General features: G+C 39.4%; 1 protein-coding gene across 1 annotated transcript in view; it reads left to right on the forward strand.

Moving 5' to 3' along the window:
* The first annotated feature begins 1,693 nt into the window (after window positions 1-1,693).
* Window positions 1,694-14,533, forward strand: part of LOC115836658 (ephrin type-A receptor 5-like) — a 79,211-nt gene continuing 66,371 nt past the window's right edge. The window contains exon 1 of the mRNA XM_030818480.1: window positions 1,694-2,996. Within this exon, the coding sequence (XP_030674340.1) occupies window positions 2,816-2,996 (181 nt within the window). The 5' untranslated portion in view covers window positions 1,694-2,815. The remainder of the gene's footprint in view (window positions 2,997-14,533) is intronic.

Genomic DNA, 14,533 nt, shown 5'->3' on the forward strand with positions numbered 1-14,533 from the left:
GGCTTGAGTGCCTGGCTCTCCTAGGACACTGGGTATGATTTAGATGACAACAGTGTGTGTGTGTGTGTGTGTGTGTGTGTGTGTGTGTGTGTGTGTGTTGTGGTGGGGTGGGGGGTGGGAGTAAATATTTCCAGAGGTGGGATTTCTTTAGAATGGAATGACAGGCAGAAAAATCAGAGAGGCATGAGGTAATTTAGGGGAAAATTGAGTTTAACATTGTGGTATAGAATAAAAAATATATTTAAACCATTTGTGGTAGAAGGCTTTAAATTCTAGGCTGAAAACTTTGGTTATTTTGTGGCCAATAGTAAATAATTGGAGATAGATGAACAGGGTAGTCACATAGACATGCAACCAATGAAAGGGAAGAAGGCTTGAAGATTGTTTTCTCCAAACTCCTCATTTTACTGATGAGGATACTGAGGCCTGTAGAAGCAAAGGAACGAGCTCAAAGCCCCATTAAACTCATATTAGTTTTATTACATATTTCTGGGCTTTAGACATCATAGTTGGTATTCTGCTTAAATATTTTTAAGTAACTCAATTATAATTGTAGGGGAGAGGGGAGCTTACATTTTGAATGGTCCTCAAATAGAAACATAAATTTTAACTTTCCATCTCACTGTGAGGCTTTTTGCCAAACTGAGAGACTGATTCACTGCTCTTCCTCTAAATTTGCTTCATCCATTTGGAGCACATTATAATACAAAGAACCTGCTTTCAGACTTCTGGTGCCAAAACATTTCAGGAAAAAAAGAAATCAAAGATGAGCTTTCACCTCTTTACAAAATTGCATCACTGCTGCTTTATTCTTTCATCTTTATTGCAAATATTTAAACAAAAACAAATGTCACCAGCTGAAGATTGTGAGGAATTTATTGTGAAGACAAACAAGGCTCTAGATATGTCAAAACTGGTGAGCTGACTCACCTGTATTAGGTATGAACGGAAGCCCAAGCTTTACAGTGGTTACTATACATGCAATTAAATGAGATATCTTTCTTCTAAAATCAGACCTTTCTGTAAGTGCTTTCTCTGCAGCCTTTTGTTTTTTAATGCCTGTATACTAAAATTGTCCTTCAAATGTATCTCTTTGAAAAAATGAATAAATCGAGGGAATATACTAAAGCAAGAAAAGAGATAATAGAGGTGAAGCATAGAAAGTTGATAGTTTTAACTGTTTTTTTCACTTTGTAAATCTCCCAATGCTACAGGGCACAATCAATTAAAATAATTAATTTTTCAAAACCCTGAATTTATTTGACCGAGGCTAATTTCACTGGAATGTATGTCATGTATCTTCATATCGTACAATTTCTAAAATACTAAAACATTTTATCAATGAAATAAATGAACTAAATCGCCACCTATGAAAGTACCTGGCGCACTACAAATCTCAATAGTCAAATTCTTTGACTCCTTGAAATCTCAAACAATAAATAAAATAAAGAAATAGCCTCAAAAATAAAGAAAAAGCCTCTTTATTTACTATACAATTTATTTCTGAAGAAAACGTTGAGTAATTACCCTATTCCAGCCATCAAAGTATGGGAAGAACAGAAAGGGTCAGCACCCATAAGCGATATGGGTGTTTGAGAAACTAGCCACGGACCGGCAGAGCCCGCAAATGCGCGGCGATGTGGCGACGAGGTTGTTGGTGCCACAGTCTGGGGGGGGGGGGGGTAAGAGGGAAGATGCCACAGCCTGTGAGGGGCAGCAGGGAAGATGCCACACGGAGAGACCCGCGTCTCTAAGGGCCGCCGGCAGAGCGGGGGCTGATCTCCCTTCCGCCTCCCAGGAACCCCCGTCCTCGCCAGCGTCGTCGGGAGGATTCCTCGCCCTAATTTTCCCGGGAGGAAGACGCGCCTTTCCCGGAGACCGCGAGGCTACACTCACCGAGGCAGCCTCCAGATTACTTCGCTCGGTGGGCGTGTGACTTCGTGGAAGCAACTTACAGTAGATTCTCCCTGGCGAGGCTGCGAGCAGCAGAGGGCGGGGGAGCTGGGGAGAGGAGGAGGGAAGGAGAGTGGGAGGCGCCGAGCCGGGAGGCCGAGGAGACGCCGGAGCTCCAGACACAGCAGGAGCGCGCCTTGGCGGTGCAGTCTCCACCTCGCCTTCGCAGCCGCGCGCACTCCGCCTCCTCCCCGAGCAGCGGGAACCGCCGCAGCTCCCGGGCAGCCGCAGCACCGCTCCGCGCTCCCGCCGGCCGCCGTCAGTCCCGCCCCTCGCCAGCACTCAGCCCGCAGCTATTTCCTTCTGCCAGGCTCTTTGAACTCTGGATCTTTGCTTTTGCTCGCTGCTCTCCTGTTTTTCATTCTGCACCTTTTCTCCAGTCCTCTTTCTTTATCCTTAGCCACGCTGCTTTTTTCCTCCCTTTTTAAAAAATCGGGGATTTCGTCTTAAAATGATTTGTCTCCCTTACCTTCGTCCATTTCAACACTGAAGACTGCAAAGAACCTTCACCTTTCCCCTAGTGGCGTTTAAAAATTCTCAATCCGGAAAAAGTCTGTTTGAGAGGCAAAGGAACAGGAGTCGGGACCCTCTCGACACCCTTGATCCGAGCCCAGAACTGCACTAGCAACCAGAACTAATATTTCATTTAACCCCACCAAAGGGGAGGCCAGAGGAGCCAGAAGCAAACTTCAGCCGTCTCGGCGGATCCGTGGTTCCCACACTTGGAGGAGCCGCGTGCCAGAAGGCGTAGGACCCCACGGGGGGACAAGGAGGACTCCCGAGTCTCCCTCGGCCGCTCCGCGAGGCCGAAGCGGTGGACTGAGCCGCGCGGGACAGCGGCAGCGGAGGAGGCTCGGAGAAGATGCGGGGCTCGGGGCCCCGGGGTGCGGGACGCCGGCGGCCCCCAAGCGGCGGCGGCGACACCCCCGTCACCCCAGCGTCCCTGGCCGGCTGCTACTCTGCACCTCGCCGGGCTCCCCTCTGGACGTGCCTTCTCCTGTGCGCCGCACTCCGGACCCTCTTGGCCAGCCCCAGCAACGAAGGTAGGGACATGGGGGTGGGGACCGTGGCGACCTGGGGCGGAGGGGCGAGGCGGGGCCTGGGGAGTTCGGGTCTCAGCGCGCTGGACGCTGCTACTGCAGACTAAATCGCACTCTCATCTCAAATTGATGTTCGTCGTCCCCTTCCACCGGCCTTTTCGCTCCCCTCTGCGGTTTTTGGTTGCATTGTTTGACGTTAGCTGCGGAGTGCTGGGCAAGGAACATGCGTGTGGACAGAGGCTGGTTGGGGGGCTGGGAAGGTGGAAAACCTTGGGGGAAAGGAGGTCGAGGCCCGTACCAGGGGGATGGGTGCGGCTGGGGCTCGCTTAAGGCGCGTGGGGAAGTGACATTTCGGGCTCGAAGGAGTGGGAACTGTTGGAAGCTCAGCGACCAGGATCTCTGGAGCAGTGGGGCTTTTAGAAACCGTTATTTGAGGCCAGTGATGGGAAGCGTTGTGGGGGTGGCTGGATGCTTTTATTTTTGGGGAAAGTGCCTGCTGGGAGCTGTTATTTAGGGCATCACCAGCTGCTATTCTGGGGTGGGTGGCAGGAGCTTTTATTTCTCGTGGGAGGAGTATAGCGAAGGACAGAAGGCGCCCCACACAGTTGGGTGCCCTTCTTCTTGGGGGAGTTCATTGTCACACTCAAGCCAAGGTGGAAGAAGGCGAGAAGGTGGGATGCCGCGGGAGGAGGGGCGAGGGGGAGTGTCGCTGCTAGGAAGTTGCCGCTGAAACCCACCTGGGCATGTCTTAAAGAGGGAAAAGACCTGCTCTGGCCAGCACCTGACCCAGGAGTACCCAGTCCCCCTCCCTGCCCCCAATCCTTGCTCCAGACCCGGAATACTGTCCCTGCCTTTTTCTGGGAGAGCGGAGCCGGCGCGGGAGCAGCACCTGTGTCGCTCTTCGTGCTCCCGGAGCAGTGCTCAGCCCCTCTTCCCGCCTGCCTCTTGGACCCTAGCCCTCTGCCTCTGGGTCCCCTCCAGCCGCGCTTGCTCTTCTCCCACACCCGCACTGAGCTCGGGTCTCAGCCCAAGGGCGCGTTCCTCGCGGAGGGGCGGGAACAGTATCTCAGATCCAGATCTGTCAGCTCCACCATGAAAACACAGAAAAACCTACTCCCTTTGGCTAGAATGGTGAGGTTTCGGTTTGGGGCTGTGGATGCGACGCGTGAGGCTCAAAACCTTACAGAAATTCCTTCCACTCCTGGGCACGGGACGCTAGACCGGAAAGATGAAGCAGCAGTGGTGGAGTCGTGTGTGTCCTCGTGACTTGCATGGGTTCAGTCTCCGCTGTAGGAGAAGGCGCTGAGCAGCTATCCCAGCAATGCCAGCTCTAAAGGAAGGGTGTGAAAGCAGGGCAGATAGAGGCCCCCTTACCCTCAACCCATGAACTTTCTCTTTAACCTCTACATTTATTTTTTAAATGCTGATTAAAGGCTTATGTGTATTTATCTGCATTTATCTATATACATATATAGGTAATCTGTCATGCTTAAGCCAAACAGTTGGGCATTTTCCCTTTCTGATAAAGTTGAAAAGATGTTTCTGAGAGTCGTAGGCCTTTTATTAACACCTTATGTTAAATTCATTCTGTTAGGCGTCTGGAGGATTATAACAGATTTAGAGGAGGCTCTTTTATTAACTGTCTTATTCCACCGAAAGGGGCATCCTCGTTTGAATTTGAAGAGGTTTAACAGTAATATCATTCATCCTTTCGTGTTTCCGTTAGATTTCAAGTCCTCTCTCCAGGTGTGATGGAAGGGGAGAACTTAGGTGGAGATGAAAGGGAGTCACTCTTGGTTAAAAATGGGAAGAATTGAATTCTCAGGGAGAGTGACACTGAATGGGAACAAGAGCCAAGACTGTGCAGGGAGGAAGAGGCAGAAGGAAAGACAAGGAAAGGGAAGTAGCGCCGGTCTCCTAAGGTGTTGAAGGCAGAGCTGGAATCTTGTGGAACACAGCCTGGCTGTTGTTGCAGATGTAACACCCACAGATTGTATTGTCTTACCTCATCTAGTCCGTCACACAGCAAAACTTGGACTACACGGAGATGGGGCTTGGAGATCTAATCAAAAATGAGACGTACCGTACCACCTGGTGCTCTGAAAAAAGCCTGCTGTTTGGGGCACGTTTTGTAATATGTCACTATTATACTTAATTGGAAATAAAATTGTATAAATATCTATGTCATTATCTAATTCATCCTATCTCAGCTGAGCAGTTTTCCGTCTTTCCACCTAGTATCCTAGATCTTTATTTCTGCTCTGTGAAATATAGATTCTTCTCTTCTTGTTTCTCCATGCTATTGCTATAAATTGAGCAGCAGTGTATTAAAATATTTATTTATGCTAAAATATTCATAAAATGTTTGGGCTCTTTTAGAAATTCAGATTAGAGTTTTCCAATTTGTTTGTTTGCTTCTGGAGGGACTTTGGAAGGTCAGGGGGCAGAAAGATTTGATGTATATGCTGAACTCATTAATCACTTTTTCTCATATAATTTGACTTCTGCAATCTATAGATGCTTAGTGATTTCCCAAAGACTGTGTGTGTATGTGTGTGTGTGTGTATTATGAATGCTCCCATTATGTGAAAAAAAGTGTTAAAACATACAGAATAAATGTAAGTGTATATTCATAGCTGTTATTCTAGTCATTTCTTAAATTTAACTTTGTTAGATATGAGCAAGCAGAAGTGAATAGAAGAAGCCAAACATATATCTGGAATTTTGGACTGATATGAAATGTATTTATTTGGCATGTTTGAATATGTTGGATAGCAGACAATAAGAGGAAAATTTACCCTTTACTCTGAATTCTAGCAATTTATAAGATAAATATATCCTTAGTAGTTTTAGTATATTAGTCATAAACTACATGTGAAAGAAACTTTGATCTACAGTATAGTATTCAAAACTTTTTTATTATAAAAGATTTCGGAGGTATATTTAGAAACAGACTTGTCTCTGATCAAGCAGGACAAATATTAGCAAGTGTATCTGCAAGTGAAAATTTAAATAAATTTAGTAAGTAAAGGGTTCATGTCCACTGCTATGAATTTTGGAGGTGGCCCTGAACTTATTCAGTAACTGCCACTTTTTGCTGTCTGGAGATATATTTGTAAACAAGCATTATTTGACAAGTGCTTTTCACAGCAGGGATTCTTGGCCAATTACTGCTGAACAGCTCTGCATTGAAAATGATTCACCCGCAGTGAATCAAGCTTAATTCATTGAAGCTACAGTCAGTAATGTCCCAGTAAAGTGCTTCTGACAGTTGTCAGCAGTTTGGATTTAAAAAGTCCAGTTTCTTGTCTCTGAATGTTTTGTATGTTTAAGAAAGCGGGGTAGAAACACATAAGGTGGGAAGAAAAGGCTAAACTGCCTGAAAAACAACCATAAACTTGTAAATGTTTTCCTTGGAGAGATAAAAAAGGAAAAAAAAAGTTTGTTTTAGGGTTTTTCTTGGCTTATAATAGAACCAGGCCCATAAAATAGATTGGAGGACATAATAGATTTGTAAAACTAAATGGCTTTATTCTGTGGCCTTGTCATCCTGTTGTAATTCATTTCCTTTTAGATAAATCCGCAGGACCCCACAGAAAAAAGGACAGTAAAATCATTTCCTCACCAGGACATTACTGAACAAGAAAAGAGAGCTGTTACCCCTATTTGAATCATAGATTGTTGAAACTACAAGGGACCATGAATAGTTTTGGCTTTTTGCTTAATAAACCATGAAAAGGGGACCTAGGTCTTGACATTTTAAGCCCCTTTTGAGGTAGACAAAGATCTTCTTGGGTGTTAGGGTGACAGGTAAGAGGATTTCATTTACTCATATAAGACAGAGAGGACAGTGAACAATTTCTGCATTTAAAACAAAGATTTTCCTTTGATTGGAAATATTCTTCTTGTAATATTGTCATCTGGAAATACTGTTGGCTCTTTATTCCAATTCACATAAAATATAGGTGGTATGGAAAAAAAGGTTCACTTTTTACACCTAGAAGAACATTATTTACTATAACATATTTATATTATTATGCTCTATAAAATGTGACCACTTAGAGTATGTGTTTTTGTATCTTTACATGCAAAATCAAAATGAAATGATATAGCTATTTATAACAAACATTTCCAAACTTTTTAATTAAATATTTTATTCAGAATTGATTGCTACTGTTGAGAAAATAACTATGCTTTAGTTATTTCCACCACACTTTTGTTGATTGACTCCACCACTTGAATCTCCTTTGTCTGGAGTGCTTTTTTAAATGTATTTGCCTTAATGGCAATTAGTTTCTTTTTCATTTGATAGAAACCTTTCTACCTTTGACTGTAAAAATAGAGTATAATGTACATAATTATATTAGCTAACTATAGCTATTATCCTTTTTATGAGTCAAATTTAATGTTCTTTTTTCAAAAGAAAAATAGTGTTCATACTTCAAAGAAATAATTGCTGAACAAATTATTGATAACTCCTTAGACATTATTTTTTCAATTTAAATTAGCATATATTTAATATATTCTACTTTACTAATGAATAGTTCCAATTTAATTTAGCAGGGGTACCTATTTAAAGATTATGACATCATTTTAAACAATCTTAAAATATCTCACAATGGTTTTTATAAAGCATCAGAATTAACTGAGGTTTGAATTTCACGTCTTGCTTATTAATCATTAAAAATCGATCGTAGTATTTGCATTTTTGTTTTCAGAAAGAGTGAATTGTGATTATAAAAGCAACATTAGAGCTAAAAATATCAACTCTTACTTAGAAACTCAGTATGATTCTTACTGATATAATATCTCTAGTGAGTATATTTCAGGTGGAGAATGGCTCCTACTGCTGTGCCCTTCTGAGTAAATACATATTTATTTTATCAAAGGTTATGTAATTCATAGGATAAATAAGGGTTTCTTCAAAAGAGTTATTATAGTCCGTTGTATATTTATATACCTAATGGGATAGTTAACTGATTTTAAAAATTTATCATATGTTCTATCCTTGTGTAATTGGTACAGATATTCCTATGGGTGTACATAAAGGTAGATAAAAAGCAAAATGAGTTCTGAAGGCTTTGTAAACACAGATTAAAATGGGTTCATATGTTTTAGAAAAAATTATTAGTACCTATCTTTAATCAACAAAATGTTTATTGAGTGAGATGCATTAGAGATAGAAAATACATAAAGAACAAGAGATTTTCTGATGTACTAATAACAATTTTTGAAGGCACGATATGACAGAAAAAAACAATTATTAGATGTTGAAAATCTAGTCTAAATAATTGGTGCCACTGAAAATGTTTATTTCAAAATATGAATGATCTATTTTTTAAGTATTTGGTTTTGAACTTCCAAAACAATTAGCATGAATTCTTAGGACAGTTTTTCTCTATTTAATATTTACTTTTAGTTTCTGACTTTCCAGACATTTGTTTGTATTCAGTTAATGAGATAGATTTTAAAGTGTTTGAGCAAGGTAAAAATGGAAGCAGTGTAGCAATTTTAAATATAAATTTTGAACAGCATCTTATTTTTGACAATTCATTTATTAACATATGCAAAATGTTCTTGTAATAAAGAAGCTTTTACAAAAATAGAATCTGATGTCATATGAATTGTACTGTGAAATAGGTATTTCCACATGAAGCTCCAAATAAATAGTGGTGCAGTTATTTTTGAATATTAAGACTTTATTGGAATTTGCATTTTTCTTTTGACCCTATAGAATACCCATACAGAAGATTTATTCATTGCAATTATTCTTATCACATAAAAGAAACATATGGCTCTAATTTTAAAATTCCTATTATAATAACAATAAGAAATATTTAATTGAGTGGTTTAAAATGTAATTCTGATCAATTAATTTCAAGAATCAGATTTTAAAAATCACATTTAAACTATTTTATTACCATCTTAAACAACTGTTACCTGATATAATCTGTTAGTGCAAAGAAAAATACACGGAAAGAAAAAGTGCTATAGATACATAAGAATTTGAATTGTGTCTGGTGAAATTTGTAGTAATTGAAGGTCTTGTTTTCTTTTTTTTCCCCCCTAAAAGCTCAAATTTTCATCCAGTATCCCTAATGAGAATCTCAGGTGTTACAAAGTTCTAAAATAAAACTGTATACAATTTAGTAGGTGTCCCACTTGGAGTTCTTAAAAACTCTGTGGTTTGGTATGATGACATTTATTGTCATTTTCATGTTAGTGTAACTTTGTGAAATGATTTTAAATTTATAGTGATTTAAAGAAACCATAAGCAGTCATTTCTATATTTAAAAATTGCCTGAAAACCTCTTTCAAAAAAGTGTCTATGTTTTGCCTTTAGAGTGCCATTTAATTGTATCCCAGTTTAAAAAGTCCTAGTAGATTCTATTCATAATTAAACTTTTCTGTAGCTCTTCTTTTCCTGTAGGGTTTGCAGTCTTTAGTCTCTGATCAGCTTATGTGTTACTTTATTCATATCGCTTAAATTATTAGTTCTACTATAGGTGAGCATAACAAAACTTTGTCGAACAAAAGTAGAACCTAGGGCTTGCCTTCTTTCCTCTGTGTCTCTCAGTGATAAAGTGTTCATGCCTTTAATCGTTGTGTGTTTATTAAGCAGAGTGCAATAACTTGCCTGGGATTTTGGTGTATGTGCCCCTGGATGTGTGTTGAGTGTGTGGAAATGTTAGAAGGCTGGAAGAAAGGGTAGGAAGAGGGATGTCAATGTGGTATCACCACAAAATTGATATTAATAACAGTTTTGAGTATTGTTTTCAATCTTATTTTTAAAAAATATCACCCCTGCCCACACACACACTCTCACACACTCACATATTCTAATTTTACACTTGTTTTACTATGACCCTGAAGATAAAACCCCAGCCTAATGAAAAAAGAATAAATAAATCCCCAGTTCATTTTGTGTCATACATTTGTTGTTGTTGTTGTTGTTTCCTTCTATTTCTCTGTAAGATCTGTTTTGTTGAGTTATGCCAAACACTTGTTGTGTTGGACACCCCACAGATTAAATAATTGGGATTAAAGTGTCTGTGATAATTCTAATTATGTTTTAGTTGCTGGACTATTGCCCAGGCCATCTTCTGCATTCATCAAGCTTGTCTTCAGTTCTAAATAAACTAGCCACACAACTCTGTTAAGTAAATGATTCTGGTAAAAAATAAACAAAATTAAAGAGCCAAAACCTGAGGGTTGAAATATTTTACATATGCTTTGCAAGAACATGCTCCTACTTGGAAACATGTTTCAGCCTAAGTATTGCGAGATTTAGAGAAAATACAGTCTGTTCTTTTACTCAGAGATGGGTAATGTCTTTTTTCTCTTATATTAATTTTACACTCTTATTTTCGTTTGTCATGTCTCTCTTCCTTCCTCTCTTCCTCTTTCCCTCTTTCTCTTCCTCCCTCCTTCCATCCCCCACTAAGTCAAAACGATTTAAGAGGGTAAGAGCCCCTGCCTGTTTTGTTCCAACACCCTCAAGGAAGTCAAGATTTCAGATTGTATGTTTGTTAAGAAGAAATATATAGTTTTCTTGTAAATAAATTGTGGGACTCTGCCTACAGAATAGATTGTGTGAAACCCAGTTATACATTTTTTCACTTAATTCACGCATCAGAAGTTTTTAAGACATCTCTGTCAGTTTTGCCTTTCTTATAAGACTGCTAACTTATTTACTTTGCAATGACAGCACCTTCCCTTTCCAGGATGCTTGCTAATGTCTTTTCTATGGAAAGGCAAACTCAGTAGGCAGATCCGGCTGGCACCAGTTCAGCCCAGCAGTCCACAGCAGGAGCTTGCTTAGAGAGCCAAGTTCTAACTTTCACCCAAAGCTTTCACCATGTGTACTAGCAGAAAAGGTGAGGCTGACTGCCTACTCTCATGGAAGATGACAATGCACTGTCATCTCACTGAAGAGTTTTGCTCTAGACAGTGTAGTAATGCCATACTGGGTCTCCTAAGAGGGGGCATACAACCAGACTTCTGAGGTAGAAGATACTTGAAAACTGCTTTGTTTGAAGGATTTTAACCACGCCTAGTTTCGAACCATGGTATTTGATTTCTCTAGAAAGAGGGAAGGCAACAATAACATCAACAAAATTACCTTAATCATGCAGAGTTGAAGTCATTGTTTTTGATTTAAACTTGTGAAACAAAGTAGGGAAAGAATTAGTTGCAGTGGAAGTACAGACAAATCAACAACAACAACAACAAAACCATACAAACAAAAATAGTTAAGAAAATCTGTTTTGAATTAAAAAACAAACATGGTTTTACTTTTTGTTTGTGCTAGTCTCTAACACTTAGTAACTCTAAATTCTATGGCCCTTATATATTTATTTTAAACTTCAATTCAATTGTCTGTATTACGGCAATAATGGTACTGCCTACTTCATATGATGCTATGGACAACAAATGAAATAAAACCATTTTCCAATTATTAGAGCAATACACAAATACAGGTTGTAGAGGAGCAGAAGCAGCCTGGGAATATAACGGATTAAATGCCCTCCATGGTATCTGTGTGTTACTCTTTGTTTGCTGGGTAAGGATAAGAATAAAAGATTTTGTTATTTGAGGGAATTCCATTAAGAAAAGGAGGGCGTGGTGGCGGGCGCCTGTAGTCCCAGCTACTCGGAGAGGCTGAGGCAGGAGAATGGCGTGAACCCGGGAGGCGGAGCTTGCAGTGAGCCGAGATCGCGCCCCTGCACTCCAGCCTGGGGGACAGAGCGAGACTCTGTCACAAAAAAAAAAAAAAAAAAAAAAAAAAAAAAAAGGAGTAGAAAAATATTCTACTTTGCAAGTTGAACAGAAACATGGATTTTATGAACACTTTGCTCATGCCTCAAGTGGCCCATGTCCTTGGGGGTCCTGTAGCTTAATTTTTATTAACTTCATGATAATTATGCCTGTTGTGGGGTAGTTCAGAATGGGGAGATGTAGAGACCAGGAACACAGCTCAACCGTGGTCTTAGACAGTGGTATGGTCTTGAACCATCCACCTCAGATTCCACATAGTTAAAATGAAGATGTAAAGGCACACCCACAAGGTTGCTGTGAAAATAAAATAATAATGTACCTATGTAGCCTAGTACGTTTCCTAAGGCCACGTGGGTACACCAAAATGTTAGTCCCTGTCCTTCCTCCTTTTCTCCTGTTACTACATATAGAATATTTGAGGTATGATTTCACACTCACAGATCCTCATCTTCCTTACATTGTATGATTAAAACGAATCTAGGCTTGGAAAACGATCTGAGAAAAGGAATTCGTATGCACATTTTCCATAGAGCTATCCAAGGTAAAAACCAACCACATGATATCATCTTGATTTTTTGGTCAGTTTTCCTCATTATTTAACATTGAATATTGGAATTTGATTAGGAAATAAATGGAAACCATCAGTACAAGGGTCATGGGTTGTAAATGTTGTATTTTACCTCATTTGCCCTCAGGTAGACTGGTAGAGGGCAGATTTTTTTTTTTAATTTTTGCCACAAATCATATCAAGAAATATGTTCAAATATCTTGAATATTTAGTCCTATAATAATAGTATGTTATCAGTTTCACTTTTAAATAAACACACATATATGTATAAAATGCCATATATATAGTCTGTATAGAAATTCATTAAAAAGACATGAAAAAGTGCTGCTGAAAGTGGACAGTTGGAAGAATTAGATTCTTAGAAGTTACTAATATCATAAGTCAACACCTCTACTTTTAGTTTGAAATATATAGATTTCTTATCTGTTCAATTATTTGCAGAGTAAAAAATATTACCTGGAAATATAATTGAATTTTTATATTTTCAAAAGGTATTAATGTAATTTTATAAGGCTTATCTTTTTTACTTAGGTGAGCATAACCAGGTAAAATAAATTTGGAATGTATTATATTTAGATCCGCTTTTAAAATGTATGCATGTGCTTGCAGGCTCATGAATGCACACACGGGTATAAAGTAATCATAACTAACATTTATTACTGACTGACTGTGTGGGGGACATTGTTCTAAGTGGTTTCCATATGTATAAATTTATTTTCCTCAAAACAAGTCTTAAAAAATGTATGCAGACTTGGAGATACTTCCTCTCATACTTAGTCATAGCTACAATTTTTTCCCTCTCATTAAACACTTGATCAGCTGCTGGTCATCATACTCTTACACACTAATTTACCTCGTATTAACATCTTCTCTCTTCATTGTCCAGATCCCCACTGGCACAAGGGGAGAACTGTTCCCACATATTTTCCTCTTTCCAATTCACGGCATCTATGTTTTACCTTTCCTGTTTTTTTTTGTTTGTTTGTTTTGTTTTTTCTGTTACTCTAGTGTATAAACAATCCAGTTCCCAGTCTCTAGCCCAGACCAGGCACTATATCTCGGCTTGCACACCCAAAATCCTATGAAGAAATTGTTTAAGAAGTGCTATCAATTGCTGGTCACTACCTCTCGCTCTGTTAAAAATAGGGGAGAGCTTTTAAAATAGTTTTATTCTAACTCATGATAGATTATATTATTTTGGGCAGGACTACTTTTTATAACAAGAGAGAAGACAAAGGTTTCCTGGAAAACGTACTCACCTTTCATCTCCTGTCCAAGCCAACCCTTTGGATGCTTTTTTCCTCCTTTACATACAAGGTTATATTAAATATTTCATAATCAATATTTTGTAGCATATATTACGAAAAATGCTATTCCACATGAATCTCATAATAGAGCCTGTAGAATAGATTAGAGAAGCTCAATGTTATAAATTAGGGAACTGAAACAAGAGAGTTGGATCTATTAAAAAATTAGAATAGTATCAAAGCCAATTTCTTATTACTGAAGAATCAGTGCAACGTTTTAGCTGAGGTATAGCAAAATGGTAAAAACACGGGTTCAGGGACCTGGCTCAGTGACTTAGAGTTGTGTGACTGGGGCAAGCTAGTAAACTTCACTGTGCCTCTGTTTTCTTGTCTGTCAAATGGGATTATTATAACAATATGGTTTAGAATTGAAAAGATTGAATTATTATTAATAATGTGCTCCATAAAAGTTCTAGCATATAGTAAATAATATATATGTTAAGCATTACATGTATTAAAACAGTGTGGGTTGGCACTCTGACATTGAGCAAGGTCTACTTTTCTACATTAGTCAGTGAGTACTGTCTAATATTCATTGCAAATGGAAATGCCAGAAGAAAAACACTTGACTTCAGCTCAATAGCTCAAGCAGCCCTTATTTACTCCCAGGGTAAAACCTTTCAGTAGTCCTCCAGTGCCCTCAGGATAAAACCTAACTCCTTGAGCCTGAGTACAAAGTTCTCAGTATTTTGTTTCTGGCCCACCTCTCCTGCCCGTTCCCCTTCCCTGCACTCCAAGCTCCTGTAATGAAGAACTGCTCTTAGTAAGGTAGGATCCTATGAGCTCAGTCAGAAACACTCACCTCTTTTCTTCACTAAATAATCTGATATTTATGCTTAGATCTGTACAAGATTTTCCCAGGATTGTGTGCCCATTTTTATTCTAGG

The sequence above is a fragment of the Nomascus leucogenys genome, chromosome 9 (genome assembly GCF_006542625.1).
Source record: "Nomascus leucogenys isolate Asia chromosome 9, Asia_NLE_v1, whole genome shotgun sequence".
NCBI classification, from domain to species: Eukaryota; Metazoa; Chordata; class Mammalia; order Primates; family Hylobatidae; genus Nomascus; species Nomascus leucogenys.